Here is a 17,073-nt window from a genome sequence, read left to right as displayed (position 1 = left end):
AGTTCTTGTTGTAAATACAGCAAAGCCTCTTGACAAGGCTACATTGACAAACCCACTCAATAAATACCATGTATTCCATTAAAGCTCCTGAAAAGAATTTACATAACATTAAAGGTTTACTATGTAGGATTATGCAAGCACTGTATAGACTCATATAAGAGTAATCGTGTGAGCCCCTAACAATGTGTGGAGGTGTATTTATCTGCACACACCCTTCCCTCTGCCTGTATTTTATTATTTCTGGGCTGCCAATTTTGGGCAGTGTGTGTGTGTGTTTGTAGCCCTCAGCCAATAAAAAAACCATTGAACAGGATACATCATCCCTGTGTCTGTCTCTCTCGTCAGCTCTGTCTGTGGCATGTTCAGAGAGCTGCAGGTCTGCGTGTCTCTTTGACTGTGGGCAGGGCCGAGCTACACACACACACACACACACACACACATGCAGAGCAGAGAGGTCACAGTGAGCATGAAGTAACGTGGACTTCAGTAATCACACACAATCCAGCACTGCAGCAGCCTGAGTTGTGCAGATGTGTGGGTGCCATTATCTGTGCTTAAGAACGTAACCGCTGTGTATCAATCAGATGAAAACGTTGTTGTATCATGTTTTGTTGTTCATTTTAAGGAGGAGCCGACACTGAATGATATGTCTCCAAACAGCAACTGAGAAATCAAGTATAGCTTTAAATTTTACTTCGGAAAATATACAATAAAAGTATCAAGGAGAAAAAACACTGTTTCAGTTGTTCTTTATTGAGACTTAACAGTCAAATTTGTTTTGACAGTAGCCAAAACGTCCAACAGCTGTCATCACATTTGGATTCAAACATTGCCAAATACTAGCTGGTGCAGAGAAGTGAGTGGCACCACCTTCCCACCCACTTAAGAAGCAGTGAGAGCAGCTCAGACAAAACAAGAAAAATGCAGAAAATCGGTCATGTGAAATAATCTGAACTGTTCTTTGCCAGAAAATTGTGTGTTCATGTAGGATCCCATCAGTCACAGTAATAACTGCCTTTAAGGTATTTATTGCATTCCTCTCTCTCCAAAGGAATCCTTCACAAGGGAAATGGGGAGAACGTCTTCCTCTCCCAGCAGCCTCCTGTCATCAGCACCGTGATGGGGAACGGTTTCTACCGGAGCGTCCCCTGTGGGCCGGGCTGCAGCGGCACCGCCCGGGACATGATGCTGTTTGCCCCCGTGGCACTAGCCAGCGGGCCAGATGGCTCCCTCTACGTGGGGGACTTCAACTTCGTCCGCAGGGTCCACCCAGATGGATACACCAGAACCATACTTGAACTCAAGTGAGAGTCATGATCTTGTTGTCTGCGCATGTGATAAGACGAGTGTGATCTTGGTTAAGATCTCCCACAGTGGGAAGCAGTGGGATCGTGAGCATCGGATTGACTTGAGCACAATTAAACTAAATCGGAGCAGCTGATATGGGCTCGTGTGGCATAAGCGCTGCTTGGCATCAGTGGTTTTGATCTTTTTGATCTCCACAGAATAAACTCTGAAGTTTGTCTCCACGCAAAAACCCGAGTGTGAGAGGTTCAAACAACACATCTAATCTACCTCTTTAGGATGTGAGAGAAGCTGAAAGTCTTTGCTCTGAAACAAAGATATATTTTTTTCCTATGGATTAAGACGATGATATCTCCTACTGCGCTGCAGGCACTATGTTCTCTATTTCTGTAGTTTCTCGGGTGTGGAATCTCGATGGGATTGCACAGCCATTTGTCCTGTAATGTGTTCTTCTTATGTAACTTAACTCTCTCCTTCTCTATTACTATCTTATCTCTGACTAATATTCCTGGTTCAGACGGAGGTTTCACAGTGTCTGTATTTGATATGTCCGTGTCCTCTGGGATGAGAATGCTTAATAGCTTCTTATTTAGGTTTAAATTTAATGTGAAACCTTACAGTCATCTAAATCCACTTTAATTATCACTTTATGAGGTGAGAATTGACTTATTGTATCCTATGACACTCTAAGAGACTCTCTTTAGTATTGTGAATGATTGTTCTTACCTTCTCTTTTCTCCTTTTAAAAACGCTCCTCAATGGCTTGTTATCAGGAATCGCGACACCAGGCACAGGTGAGAACTAGTGATTAACACCTTCTTTTATACATCTCGGCAGAAAACGTCTCACAGCATTTTGTTTTGGTTTGTTTTCTGCAAATTGCATTGACCGGATGTCCCCTCTGCCAACACACACACAAACACACTCACAACACTTCATACACTCAGGTTGTAGTCAGATATATCAAATCCACATTTAAATTTCACTAGGCGATATTAAATTGGAAATCGGCCAAAATGTCAAGGATTTCCTGTATCAGAGGATTACCGGGACTCTGTTTTGGCGCATGCAGCGGTTCATGGACTTCCTGAGCTGGTCTAAAAGCCCGAGGCCTGGTATGGCCTCGACATTGTCCCCAGCCCTGGATGGTCGGTGTGAGCTCTATACACCATGTCCAGCAGAAGATTAGACAGATGTTATAGGGCTTGTGTCTGTCTGTGTGTATATGCATGTCTGTACATGTTTGTGCTCCCGTCCGCTTGTGTGCTACTATCCGGGGTTAGATCAAGCCTTTTGTGTGTGCGTGTGTTTGTGTGTGGGGGGGGAGAGGGTTTTATCTGATTTGAAAAGAGATTTTTCAAGATGCCATATCTCTAGCATGCCAAAGTTATCAACCATGCAAAAGGGATAATCTGTGTTCATGGCTGTACTGTTCAACTGGCTGTGTGCATACTGTACTGTACATCCACAAGCTATGGTGTATGCCAACCATTAATATTTATTAAATTGATAATAAGTTGAAATGAAAATGTAACTAATAATAATGTTACAAATTAATAAGTAATTTCTTGAAATAGCCCAAATAATAGGCAACGTGAAATATTAGGCTAAATATATCATTTTTTTGGTATTTATATGAAATTGTCTAAATGTAATGAATTAGTTAGTTTTTCAGTACGACTCAGATATTTTTGAACTCCTTAAATGGAGACATTTAAGGGGCTTTAAGGGGAAACGCTCTTGACTGGATTTGAAAACGCTTTAGGCAGGACAGACACCTACGTTCATGTGATTTAGTCTTATCAGTCACAACATATCCTGTCCTGATTGTAACGCTCCTGTCACATAACCCTTTCTCTGAAGAAAACTAACATCTTGAACCTCAACTCTCAGTGGATCCAGAGTAGACGATCCGCTTCCTGTTTACAATGTCTCATGACCAGTGTACTTCTAAAGGTCATGTGATTTGCATTTTCAGGCATGTTAGTGTCGAGGGAGAATATTGCTGATACAGAGCTATAACATAAGATCTCTTTTTGATTCGAAAACACTGTTTTAAAATGAAAATACTGTTGTGTTAGTGTGAAAAAATAACCAAAGTGTTGACTGAATGGTCAAGACAATCGGCTTCTTGGATAAATGGTTAAAGCGGTCATCTCCTGGCACTCCAAGGGGGCTTGGTGTAGCTTTTTATGATAAAAAAGTCTGAGCCTCTAGCTGCTGGATTTTCTTGAAGGCACTCTCGATACTCTCACGTCACCCTGGAGGTTTCTCCTTTCCTGCCTCTACGCTTTTCCTCTTCGGCAGCGTTTTACTGTTAGCGGCACATTAGTGTTTCTCTTGTATTCTATACTATTGTTCTCCCAAATACATTAATTATTCATCCATATTCAGCTTTCAAAGCTTTTCACTCCACATTCTTCCCATCAAAGTGCCTATCAGCCCAACAGGGCTTCAAAACAAGGTGCTCTCCGATGGCAGACAGTATGGGATGTACTAACTGTAAAACCATTGTCTACTTTTTCCTTTCAAGAGTTTGAGGCAAGAGTAAAGCAAATAGGGGAGGAAGTCTTCTGCAGTATTATCTGAGCGCTCGATTCGTAGAAATGGTCAGGACAAACCAGATCACTTTCCATCTTCTCTGATCATCGCTTTGTTATTTTGCGCGGGGGGAACAAGTGAGGCTGTGGAGCGGGATTACTTTTGCTGTTGTGGTTATTGTTTTTCAATTAATTTACACTGTTTAGATGTATTCGGAGCTGTAAGCATCTAATCGAGTAAGAGACAGGTGAAGTGCTCTGTAATCACTTATATTCGACATGCATTGCTTGCGGTCGCTTCAAAGGCTTAACAGATATGATATAGTGCGCGGAGCAGCGGCACACTTTAGAACTGGCTGAACAACTCTCTTAGGACCCAGTTTAAATTATGTATGTGCAGTTCAGTCCAGAGGTCTGTAAACAGTTATGCACTTAATGGACTAGATGACTGACAGCACCCTTGCCTCAGTTGCAGTGTGTTTTTTTTCTGGGTTGTGAGAAGGTTCAGGCTACTGCTATCAGGCAGTGTCGTATTCACACTATGGTCCTAATTGGGTTAATATCAGAATGCTGGTGTCACTGTGTATGTAGTCAGTGTACATGCAATCGTCATGTATGTGGTAGAAACAGTTTTCTTGACACTCTAATCTCCTGTGCAAGATATTTCTCGCTGAATAGCTCGTGGAAAAAGAAAAGAAGAAGTAAGCTGTCTTTGAATTAACTGTGAGAAGCCTTTGAGCCAGCTGACGCTCACATTACAGAGTGACTGCTTGGATCTCCTTTTCGATACAATATAGAATGTGCAAAATTCTAAATCACTCTCACATACTTTTTTTGCTTTCGCTGCGTTTGAGTTCAAGGTTCCCTGAAATTAATGAGCTGCAGACTATGAACAGAGGCAAGTCAAGGCGTCTCCGTGCTACATGTGCACGGTGTTGGCACAACAGCAGCACATACACAGCTCACAGTCAGTATGAGGCTGAATGAAGTCAGTTCTCATCAGGCTTACCTCTGGATTCAACCGCCGGTCTTTGACGTTGCATATGCAGCACGGTTTGAGTGTCTTTATTTGTCGGAGTTCATTGTGAAAATCCTGTAACTTCTGGCCCAGTAACACCAGTTTTCATGTTAAGGCAGTGATTCAATATATGCGTGTTTTTTTTAGGTTGTCCATCCCCCGATCTGTTCCATTTTTGGGAACATGATATCTCTTAAACAAGTTGAAATTCCTTAAATTTTGGAACAAACATTCAGTTGAACTCATCAAAGATCACAGGTCAATATCACTGTGAACTCACATGTATTTTTGACCTATGGTCAAGGTCAAGGTGAATTTACAAATCCTTATTTTGGTAAACACTTTATCTTTAGGACGCGGCAAGAGGATCCTTTAAAATGTTGCACAGATTTACAGGTAGACTCACAGATTATATAATTCGATTTGTGTGGTCAATGGTCAAGGTCAGAGGACCCTCACAAAATGTGTTTTTGGTCTTTTGAACATGATTCCCTAAGTCTGCCTTTAGGGAATTTCTTCAAATATGAATCAGTTTCACTTGAACTCAACGATAAACTAATTAAATTTCAGTGGTCAAAGGCTAAAGGTGCTAAAGGTCAGTTTGACCTTATATGAGTCTGGAATTTTTGTTTACGTAGACTGAAAGTGCATTGGCCGAAGGAGACATACAACTGCAGGGCTGTAATTTAGTTTCGAAACTTGATTGGTTGTTTGTTCTTTTGTTTCACATCCTGTCCGGCTGGATCTGCTCTGCCCAGCATGCCACGGCCTCTGTCCTCTTAATTTAACCTTGATGTACACAACTGTCTGGTTGAGGCAATCTACTGTTCTGTAAATATAAAGAGTAATATAGGAAAGGTGTGGCACTAGTTGTCTCTTGAACAGATCAGGTGTAACTTTTTACCACTGGTGCACAGTTTTTTCATGTAGTTTGAATATAGGATGTTGAAGGTATGAAGGCAAAGCAAGGCAAATTTATTTCTAGAGCACATTTCAACAATGAGAACATTTTAAGTGCTTAACTTCAGATATAAAATGCATCAGGACAAATTGTAATGGCAACATAGAATACAAAAAAAATGATAAGAAGAGTTCTATATCTTCACTGCATGGGATTATTAAGTGTAAGTGGTGACATATAAGGGAAATCTCAGTCACTGGTTAATACTCTAGATTCATGAGCTTATTAAATTTCCTTTCCCTAACAAACTCACTGAAGAATGCTAAGAATGCAATTATCACTTAGAACTATTATTCAGCTGCAGTGGCTGTGCCCATCTGTACTATTTAAATTAGAAGACATTAATCATGTTGTTCGAGCACAGGCACAAGTGTACTTCTGGAGTTTCTCAAACTAATGCTTTTCATTGGGATGACCTGATTGCCGCTAAATGCCTTGACTTCAGCTAATGGTGTTGTCAAGTCGTGAAAACTGAATAATATTAGAATTTCCTAAAATAGGGCAATCTCACTGTGAAAATAAGTTTGAATGCAGTGACATAAGTTTTTTGTCAATGTAAAAAGGAAAACTCTGCCTGTATCTTATCATGGTATAAATAAAATGCTTAACAACAGTTAAACTTAATATGCTTTCTAACTTGATAACCTTATCCACCTTCTCCCACTAGCACCAGCCCTGCTCATAAGTACTACCTGGCCATGGACCCAATGGGGGAGGTTCTGTACGTGTCGGACACCAGCAGTCGCAGAGTGTACCGGGTCAGGAACCTCGGGCAGCCGAAAGACCCGTCACGCAACATGGAGGTGGTGGCCGGGACAGGGGAGCAGTGTCTACCCTTTGACCAGAGCCACTGCGGAGAGGGCAGGAAGGCCACCGAGGCCGCGCTCAATAATCCTCGAGGTAGGAAAAATACAGGCGCTGCATCTGATCAACTCTTTTTTATCTCAGTCAGTTCAGTTACAGCACACCACACACTGACATTTCTTTCCTCTGTGATGGTTGGTTGGTTCACACCCGGTTTGCTTTGCTAAACTCGGCCCTCTCACTCTCTCTGGGAGTGTAGAAACAGCTGTTTGTTGTTAGCCCCCACTTTCATCATTTCATTTATTGACTGTCCATTGAAGTGTGTGTGTTTGTGCGGGTATATGCTTTTGTTGTAGGTGTTGTAACGGGATGTTTCATTTTGGTCGCTTTTAAATGTGCCATATCCGTTTTACCTGTGGCTTTGACCATCTTTGATGTAACTGTCGGGGCAAATGTCATATGGCTGCTAGCCAGTTACGCAGTCAGTTGTTTTTTTCTCCTTCCAATGTTTGTATCAGTAACTCGTAATTAATCCCAATTGTGAATTGCTGTTTGGTGCGAACGTGGATGAACAAATTACCAATCATCCAAGAATCGAGTAGCATTGGGTAGATTTTGATCAGCAGTGGTGAAAACAACTCCCATGAACCCATACTGCTTCGAAACTTCATCAAACTAACCCTTTTGCTATTGTTTTCATTTGTCCTTATCAAGAGCAATAGTTGGTTAGTCAGTATTGAAATTTTCTTTGGGGTCTACCATCATGGTGTCATAAAAACTCATTGGGATGAACCTGAAACCATTTCTGAGACACTGGGCTCTCTCCTTTCATTGCAGTGTTTATAAAATGCTAATCTGTGTGGGAGGGTTGTTTGATTTATTTCATATAACAGGGTTTTGCTCGCATTTCACACATTCTATCATCCGTCATTCCAGGTTAGACAAAATGTATAATAATAGTTAACATACAATTGATATCAGAATCCATGAATCTCTCCTGTGACTTGTCCTCTCTGTGGGAGGTTTCTGTTCAGAAACCTGCTCAGAAATATTCATTCACTCCAGACATTTTGAATTATGTGTGAATTATTAATTTTTGCATAATGCAAAAACATAGTGAAGTATTTTGTCTGACAATAGACAATCATGGCAGAAACCCATTATGAACCATGATTTAATGTATTTTTTCTGGATGTTTATTCTGGGACATATGACTGTTTGCATTAGAAGAGTAATTTTAAGCTTTATTTCTCATAATTCATGCAATCATATTTCGCTCCATCACATTCACACCATCAGCCGATTAGAACAAGTAGGGATATATTTATTGACCTTACATCAATCAATATTATATTAATACATATTAATGATCATATTTGTTGGTAGAAATTACTTTAGATTTTTAGATTAGATTAGATTCAACTTTATTGTCATTGCACAGTACAAGTACTTATGCAACGAAATGCAGTTTAGCATCTAACCAGAAGTGCAAAAAAAGGCAGTAAAATTGCAGAGTACTGTGCATATTTAAAGTGGAATGTAAATAAATAAGATATGTACAGTAAGAAATATAAATGGAATACTACAGTATTATTGTATGATATAATAATTGCCTAACTTCCTTCACATGATTTACCTTAAATCATAACTAGTTGGTACAAACTGTTGATTTTATTTATAACAAGAAAATTGCCTGCCCTCTTTGCCAAACTCGAGCTCTCACACAGCAGATATTTTGCCATGTCACCGCAGGAAAAGCACAAATATGGCTAATGAAACCAGTAATTATGGCTTTAGTCCATTCAGGTGCTTCAGTGTCAGGATGCTGGTGTTGTGCATGTTGGCTCACTGTCAAAATGTCTGTGGAGGAAAATAACAGGTCTGTTGTGTCAGCTTTGTAGTCGACAACTCACCTCATGTAGAGCTCCGTAAATGGAACAATCTATTCTGGGTTGCACTAACTCATCCACATAGCCAAAATTACAAGAATTATAAGGGAATACATCAAAGGTGAATTTCCTTTGAGTTTGTTTTCTTCCTTTGATCATTAACAGCTACACACATACATCCCATACACAGTGCCACAACAATTGACTTAAACATAATACACACACACATGTGATTAGACCTTTGAGCTCATTCCATATTCATGTTACCCTTATTGCCAGTTATATATACATGCAGTGGTGTATCTAGGATTTTTCTAAATCGGGGTTCATAAAGGGGCCACATTTTACACAGAGGGGCAAATATGATATGTTCAACATCCATGACCCCTTCCTTATTTAGTAAGGTGCACATTTAAGTCCTCATTTACTGCTACCACTGTAGCTTTGAGCAAAGCCACACATAATTGACTATATTTTGGAAACTGGTCATTGTTTAAGCAAAGAAAATAAGAGAACAGAAAATAATTATTTATTCTTAGTGAATTTAGACTTATACATTATTATACAGTATAATATACACACATTGTCATCCAGAGGGAGGCTGGTACAGTAATTTAGAAAATACTGGCAAGTGGGGTAAAGCTGTGCCGTGAGTAAAAGATAAGATGGTCATGGCAAGAAAAGTTATTTGATCTTTTTTTTTTTAAATGACAATAATAGCCTAACTAACAGGGGAAACATGGCTTCCCCTGGCTTATGGGAGAAAATGGCACTCGTGGGCGCTAAACTCAACCAAAACGGGCCTGTCATATTAAGCTTTTCTAATACACACAAGGCTGAAGATTCAGCCCCGATTCCCTGCTAGCTTTAGCCCAGTTCAAGCTGAATGTGAGTTAATGCACATATATATCAGACATTAAGCCCGGAGTCTCGATTAGAAATGGTTAATCGTTCTTCCCTCTCTTATTAGCTGACAGGAGTGGATTACAGCAGTGTGTCTTCTCTGCTGTTGTACTACATTTCTATTTCCTTTCTTCTGCCTGGCCTGCTTGCTGGAACTACACATAGTGGAAGTCGGGCTGTCGGGTGAGACAGCCCCCCCTGTCGACCGCTTCCCTTTACTGCAACAATCATTTTGTCCTTTTTTCCAACAACATTGCAGTTTTGTAATACAGTCAGTAATGCAAAGGTTTGCATGTTGTCCATTTTTAAATCCATCCCATAGAAGCAGAAACACAAATAGTGCAAACCTAAAATGACATAGCAAGTGAATAAATGACACAAAACTCAAACACAATACGATATTGACAAACCAGTAATTAATAGCAGTATATATATGACACATATATACATATATTGTTTTATTTAAAACATATAATAAATGGTAAACTATATCAAGTCTTAGTCACAGTTGTCCACACAATATAGATTATATTTTGATTTGGTTTGAGTTATGGTAGAACAGAAAGTTTTAGTGTTTTGATATATGTCAGAAAAGGTTGCTCTGCCATTTCAAATGTATTTGTAGAGCCACCCACAAATAGTTAAATAAATGTTTTAAATAAAGATTTAGCTCTGACTTTAATTTCTGCCTTTCATGTTTCCTTACAGCATAAATAATGCAGTCTCCCATAGACTGTTTGACAGAAATAATATATCTGCTGTGGAGGAAAGACTTAAAAACTTAACTCAAGTAAAGATTCTCATTATAAATTACTCAAGTAAAGGTCAGAATTAGCATTAAAGAAAAAAAAAAAGTAAAAATCGAAAGAATTCTGCCTACATTTGTGCTTCATAGAATAAATATGCCTTTAAAAAGTAAGAGTAGAGTTTCTAAATGTGCAAGGTTGCATGCACCAGCTGAGCACTGCAGGAACCTAGTTTTCTATTTTTGTCTGACTGATTATAAAGCCAGTCCTCATTCACAAATCATCTCATTCAAGTAGGCTACAGATATTTGTACCTTTAGGGCAAAGTATGATTTGCCTAATGACTTTTGACTTTGTATTTTTATTACAAATTTAGTTTAGGTTTCATAATTAATATGAGCATACGTGATATAGAATTTACCGCCATAAAGATGAAGATGTTCTGTAAAAATGTAGATTTTACTTTCTAGTTTTCTCAGTAGCTGCACGCTTCTCAGAAAATTTGAAGTTGAAATTTGTGCTTTGGGACTGACTCATAAATAACTCAGTATAGTGAGCACTGATATGTTGGACAGGACTGCCATCAGGAATGCATTTCAGATTGCCATGACAGACAGTCACGTAACAGAGCAACAGACAGTAACAGAGCTAAGGATGGTATTTTTAACCTGATGAATGCACTTTAACCTTATCCATCTTTGAGTAGGCCACTTTCTAATGTCACATATTATACATTTTTATTTTTATTTTATTTGTATGCCCCTAGGGGACGAATACCGCATTGGAATTGAATTAAATTGAGGACTTTGAGTGGTGGGGCATCAGGAAAGAGGTCACAATCGGGGAGTGGTCTAATTAAATGTCTTATATGTGCATTCAATTAAGTAGTTAGCATTTTATTTAGCCTATGAGCTCACTATATAGTAATCTACATAGAAGTAACTATATAGTGAAGTAGGGTTAAGTGAATGAGTGGGTGACTTTGGAAACACCCATGGTCACTTTAGTGAAAGCTGGTGTTTATTGAGTTTTGTCTATTGTACTTATCTCCAGAAGTGTAGTTGACACCACCTGTTGACACAAAGTCAAACGTTTACTTGGCAATTGGTGTTGAGAGATAAACAATATTTCAATATTATTTTTTAATTAAATTTAATTGTTGAAATGACCACTGACCTTGAAACATGAACTTGCACATACTCATCACAAGTGATGGAAGGAACACAAGAAATAGAAAAACGCTCATTTTGTATGGTTATTTTAATTTTTTATGACAACTTTGTAACAAGGTTTATGGTTATATTCCATCTTAAATATATATACATATTTCATTTGTTTTGTATTTTCATAACTTCCATCCCTGACGATGATGGCCGTGAATATAAACGAGAGAGAAGGACAAGAGGACTCCCTGAGAGCAATGTCAGGGAGGAGGGAAGAACATTATCTATCATTCATCAACGTCATCATGGTGTCCATAGAGTGGCTAATGGGTTCTGTTGTAATATCAGGACTTCACATGAAGACATAAATCTGGATTTGTTTGTGGAAGGGTCTCCTCCCTCTTATAATGTACCTACCTTTCCAACATCTGGATGAAAACCTTCAAAAACCTAATACTGCAGTTGTCTGTGCTCTGATCAAGGACAGTAAATTCATCATGGATGCAATGAAGCTCGTGTCCTGATTTTGAAAGAACAGAGTTAAATGTTGTGTCTTGCTGAGGTTGAAATAGTAGATTATTATTCCCATCTTTGTTTTCACCACCCAGCCTCTGTGGAATCAGGGCACTTCATAGCTAATATCATGTGTATTCTGGGAAAACTTTGACTTGCGGGGGGGGGCTCCTTTTGTACCAAAAAACAACAACATGCTGCTGGGAAGAGGAAATAATCTGTTTACTGCCCTCGCCAATCACACCCACACACCGGGCCACCTCCTCGTCCCCAGGTCGCTCAGGAGATTTATCCGCGGCGCTGTCACTCAGGCTACACCCACAGTCTGACGCGGCCTCTCCTGTCAATCACACTCTGCTCGCTTGTGCAGCGCAGTCCGACGTCGAAGGCAGCCAGTCTATATGGAGCACAATAAACAAATGTAGTGCAGAAGTGTCTCCACTCCCGAAATGTCACTGGCTCTACACAGGAGATGGATTGAAATTCGACAGCAGATCTGTGATTCTTATTTCTCCTTTAACTTCCAAAGTGCACACAGATGGAAAAGATGCGAGGGAAACGAGATTGGAGCTGATCCCTGTTTTCGATTTGACGGACGATCTTAAGACTGTTATTCCCTTATCTCGGAGAACGTGCTGTATCTCTGCAGCAATAGAATATTCTGTCCCATGACTCCTTGTCTCTCTCAGTCAGGTATTTAGACTGTTTGACTCACTGCACTTGAAACTCTTCTTCTGTGACCATTGTGCTCCAACTTACCAGCTCTCATAGGGTCTCTGGAGAGTTATGCCCGGACTCCCCTGGTTCTCTGTCATCCATCTGCCACAGCCCACACTCTTCCTCCTCCTCCTCCTCCTCCTCCTCTCGCACCAACTTACCAATGGTAATGAGTGGTAGACTTCACAGAGAAATATCAGTTCGTTTCTTGTTTGAAGCTGTGGCTCTGTGATTCTGCGGCATCGATCTTGTCTTGTGTCCTCTGGTGAGCTCTGCGCACCAAATTAGAGCTTTCCGTCATTTTCTCCACTCCCTCCATCTCCGTCTCTATCCCTCCCCCTGTTTCCCTGATAAATCATTCCTGTGCCCTCTTGTTGACATAGCTGCAGCGGGCCTGCTGTGACACATAATATTGTTACAACACAGCAAACAGTTGTTAAATGGTAATCTATAATTTTCATTTAGGCCAACAATGTTGCAGCATTATCGAGCACCCTGCCATTGCCCAATTTCAGAGTCTCCGCATAGCGTAAACTTGCAGGGATTATCTTGTGTCCTTCAAACACTGACTTCACACAAGATCTAGGGCATTGTTTAGAGTTGGCTCCACATGTGCTTCTGCAGTCAATTAGCATGGTAAATACACGGCCTTGCTCCATTTAGGATGGATCCCATGTCTGACATGAAAGCAGCACCAGTCCCACATGACCCAGCAGCCTTGGCTCTCATCTCTGGATGTCATCTGCTCACAACATGAACATTTGGTGAACAATAGTTGTGCGGATGTCAAAACCAAATCTGTGTGCGCTTCATTTGTCGGTTCGGACAGAGGAGTTCAGAGCGAGTCCAGTGAAGGAGAGTTTAGTTGTTGGTGTTTGCAATGCGCAGGTCATATCTGTTTTTTGTTGTCTAGTCCCAGACAGCAAAGCTGACATCCTCAGAGAGAGGTGTGTGTGTGCATGTGTGTGTAAGTGCAGTGTCGGTCTCTCTATCTGACCCACAGGGGGCAGACTAATGCCCTTATCAGAAGCTGACACACTGCCACCACATTTCTCTCTCTTGCCCCATTGGCCTCTTTCTCTCTCCTCTTCTCTTTTCTCCTCCTCTGCTTTCTCCCCCCTGTCCCTTTCTCCATCTCTCTCTTCCTCTCTTCCCCTCACTGACAGACACAACACATTTGTCCCCATCTCACTCAAGCCCCGGAGCTGCGGCACGCCATCAGAGCCGAGATAGCGGGGCCAGGGTGACGAATGGAGCAGTGGGGTTTAAAAGTAGTCTCGGCTATTAGCATGTTGAGAAGCCAGGGAGATTTGAAAAGCGGAGACACAGCCAGGGGTAAATATGCTTCACATGGCACATCGCTGCTCAGCCGCAAAACTCAGGGCAGGATCGCCAGGCTTCATGTTATACAGTGTCTGTCTTGGCTGGTGGTTGACGTATAAGCAGCTTAGGAATATCTTTGGTCTCATTTACAGAAATTGCTGGAAACGTGGCAATGTGCGCGGGAGCATTTCCCTGTTTGTTTCATCAGTGTGGATCAAACATTTGATGTTGTCAGCAAGCCCATATTCAAACTATTAACTCAGAAAATTAACATTGCATTAACCATTAACCCCCCCCCCCTGTTTCTCCTGCAGCAGAGGAGTCCTATATGAGCGGTATAGTGTCCTTTAAATGCCCATCTCTAATCGCTGCAGCCCGTGTTTAACTTTCCCCAAATCTGCCAAACTCTTCCCAAACTGTATTTTCTGGCAGCAGGAGTAAAGTTATAAGATCTCTAAAGGCTGTGTTGCCTCCATGCCAATTGCTTTGTGTTCTAACTTTGGAGATGAAGTTCCAATTGTTATTCTACCTCTAGCTCCCATAGCATTTAGGGCAGAGTGATTGTTGCATCTAACAAAATAGAGAAAGGGAGAGGGAGAGGGGGAGAGGATTAAATTGATAGAGACAAAGAGGGAGCTCAGGACAGAGAGAGAGCGGGAGAGCAGCAAAATAATATGAAATTAATAGAGAAAAATGAGGAGTGGAAGGAAAGAGAGAATAGGAGAGTGAATGAAATGGATAAAGAGAGAGAGAGAGAGAGAGAGAGAACTCTGTGTTTTGCGACTAAATCCTGCAGCGTGCAGCGGTCCCACACCTCATCTGCATATTAAACTGGCCCTGTGGCTGCCTTCCCTCTCAGAGGGTCAACCTGCATTTTTTCTGTTGGTTTAAACAGAGCGCTGCTTTGCAAAACAAGGGCATCAGATAAGTCACACAGTGTTTTCATCTCCAAGATTCAGTTCATGTGTGAGCGCGTGCATTTCGTACCGCCGCTATTTTAACAGCCTGTTCCTGCGTTTCATTTCACATTGACCGGGCTTTTGTCTTTGCCCCTGGACATTCCTGCATTAATGATACATACATGAATTTATCACGCAGCAAGGCAAACAGCAGCATACACCACAATGATGCAAAACAGAGAGAAGCCGTTGGGTCATGCGATTTCCACCACGGCTTCTTTTGTCACCGCAGCATCCATGACAATTAGAAGACCGGCAGTGGTTTGTGCAGCAGACGTGCACCAGTGAGCAGCCACAATATGAGGTTCTGCCAGAGACTCTTTCTCCCCAAAACGAATGCTAATAATAATACAATGGCCAGCGGCAAAACCGGAGGGCTGAGCAAAAGCGCATCAAGCAAAGCACACAGGTAATTCTGGGACTTGTCCGGCCGGGGAGCAATTTTTATATGATTGGACAAAGAACTGCAGAGACACGGCCAATGTCCTGTTTGTATATTTACTGCTGACTATGTGGCAGCCAAAATGTGAGTGCTCCTGACAGCTGCATGAATCTTAAAGCTGTTAACACACTATTACAAAAACACCTTTCAGCCTATTGCACTGTATTGAATTGAGAAAAATCAGTGTCGGTAAATATTACACGTAAATAACAATACGTGCTTATAATTGAGAATTCAGAGCTGATCTTTGATGTTTACCTGTGCTACAGTAACACCCTGAATCCTACTGTATTTAGGTTTCTGAATATTACTGTAGCTGCTTTCTGACATGCACTGAACTCCAAACATCCTCCTGAAATTATCCTGAGGGGCTGTTTGTGAGAGCACTGTCTGTGTGACATTTCTTGCCTGCCCCTTTCAAAATGTCTTGGAAATTCCAGAGTGAGGCCAATTCGAGAATATATTTTACAAATTTTCAAGAAAGAAGAACAGGATTCATACAATGAAGACACCAATGTTGATGTGCTGTCACCTGCTCTACTCAGACACTACCCATCCCCTGAATGTTCTGAATATTTTTTTCCTTCGTGAACTTCTCTGACTCAACACTCTCCATCCCTTCCTCGTTTTGGAAAAAGTTCATAAAAATAAATTAAAAAAAAGGTTTTCAATTTAAAAAAAATGAAATATTACAATAACAGTGGTGATAATATAGTTATCTCATTTAAACAATAAAAGTAAGATATTATTTGAAAGAACACCGTAAGATTTTAGTACAAAATGTTCTGTTATAACTAATGTCAACTTGAGGGCTCAACAGGGCGGAGTTTGATATCTGTTGAGTAAAGCAACATATTCACCGTGCCAGAAGACAAAATACTCTGTCACCATATGTTCATGAACAGTTTACACAAGGGAGAGCGTGACATTAAAAGCAGCACATAATCCTAGGATGCAAGAGACAACACTGGAATATAAACAAAATTACTTTTCAAACCTCCCAAGTCTGTTCAGTCACATATAGGCTATACCTAAGTTTTTTTACCTAATCTCAATTCCATTAATTTCGATTGTAAAACTGCTGCTGCCAATACTTTTTGATCAATGTTCAATTTTACCCATATTTTACAATATACCTGTTTTTTATTTTTGACATTTATTAAACAATATCATGATTTGGTTTTAAGAATCAAAATCCATGTCAATTCTTTTTTTTCATCTCCCTGCTCAGGCTTCTTTCTGGAGCTCTAGCAAGACCAGGACCGTCTCTTTGAACCTCTCTCTAGATTGGAGGACTTTTTTCTGAGTAATGCGGCCTGCCACGGTAGATTGGTGAAACTCACCGGTAAATGCAAATTGCAATGGTCAGTCAAGGTTGAAATGAGCTGAACAGATGGTCAAATTTGGACTAAAACGCTCTGGCTGGATTTGATGCGGAACTCTACACCAGAGCCTTGGGCCTGGTTGCGGTGCAAAACTCTAAATCATCTGACAGTGTTGGGGTGAAAGTCTGCAGTGCCGTAGTGTCCAGGCCTAACACTGGCGGAGCCCGCTGCTCCTGCCTCCAGCTCTCTCTTCTGCTGGTAGACGGCTACTGTGCAAGTGTGTCGGAGCCGGCCAAGATGCTGTGTGTGGCCGCAGTGTCCAGGATCATCAGGGAGATCAGGGAGGTGCAGTGATTGGATAGTTTAGAAAAGTGCAACTTATAAAGCAGGAAAGTTGAAAAGAGAAAGAGGAAGGTGATCCAACGATAAGTTTGAAAAAGTCGCGGATACAATAAACAACAATAA

At 40.8% G+C, this 17,073-nt stretch overlaps 1 protein-coding gene across 1 annotated transcript in view; it reads left to right on the top strand.

Annotated features, from left to right (window-relative positions):
* The window catches only part of tenm1 (teneurin transmembrane protein 1), a 164,223-nt gene that overhangs the window by 106,735 nt on the left and 40,415 nt on the right, over window positions 1-17,073 (top strand). Inside the window, exons 19-21 of the mRNA XM_053429358.1 lie at window positions 1,052-1,304; window positions 2,079-2,099; window positions 6,492-6,724. Coding sequence (XP_053285333.1) covers window positions 1,052-1,304; window positions 2,079-2,099; window positions 6,492-6,724 — 507 coding nt within the window. The remainder of the gene's footprint in view (window positions 1-1,051; window positions 1,305-2,078; window positions 2,100-6,491; window positions 6,725-17,073) is intronic.

This window comes from Pleuronectes platessa, chromosome 8, assembly GCF_947347685.1.
Source record: "Pleuronectes platessa chromosome 8, fPlePla1.1, whole genome shotgun sequence".
Classification (NCBI taxonomy): Eukaryota; Metazoa; Chordata; class Actinopteri; order Pleuronectiformes; family Pleuronectidae; genus Pleuronectes; species Pleuronectes platessa.
This window is presented reverse-complemented; position numbering and strand designations above follow the sequence as displayed.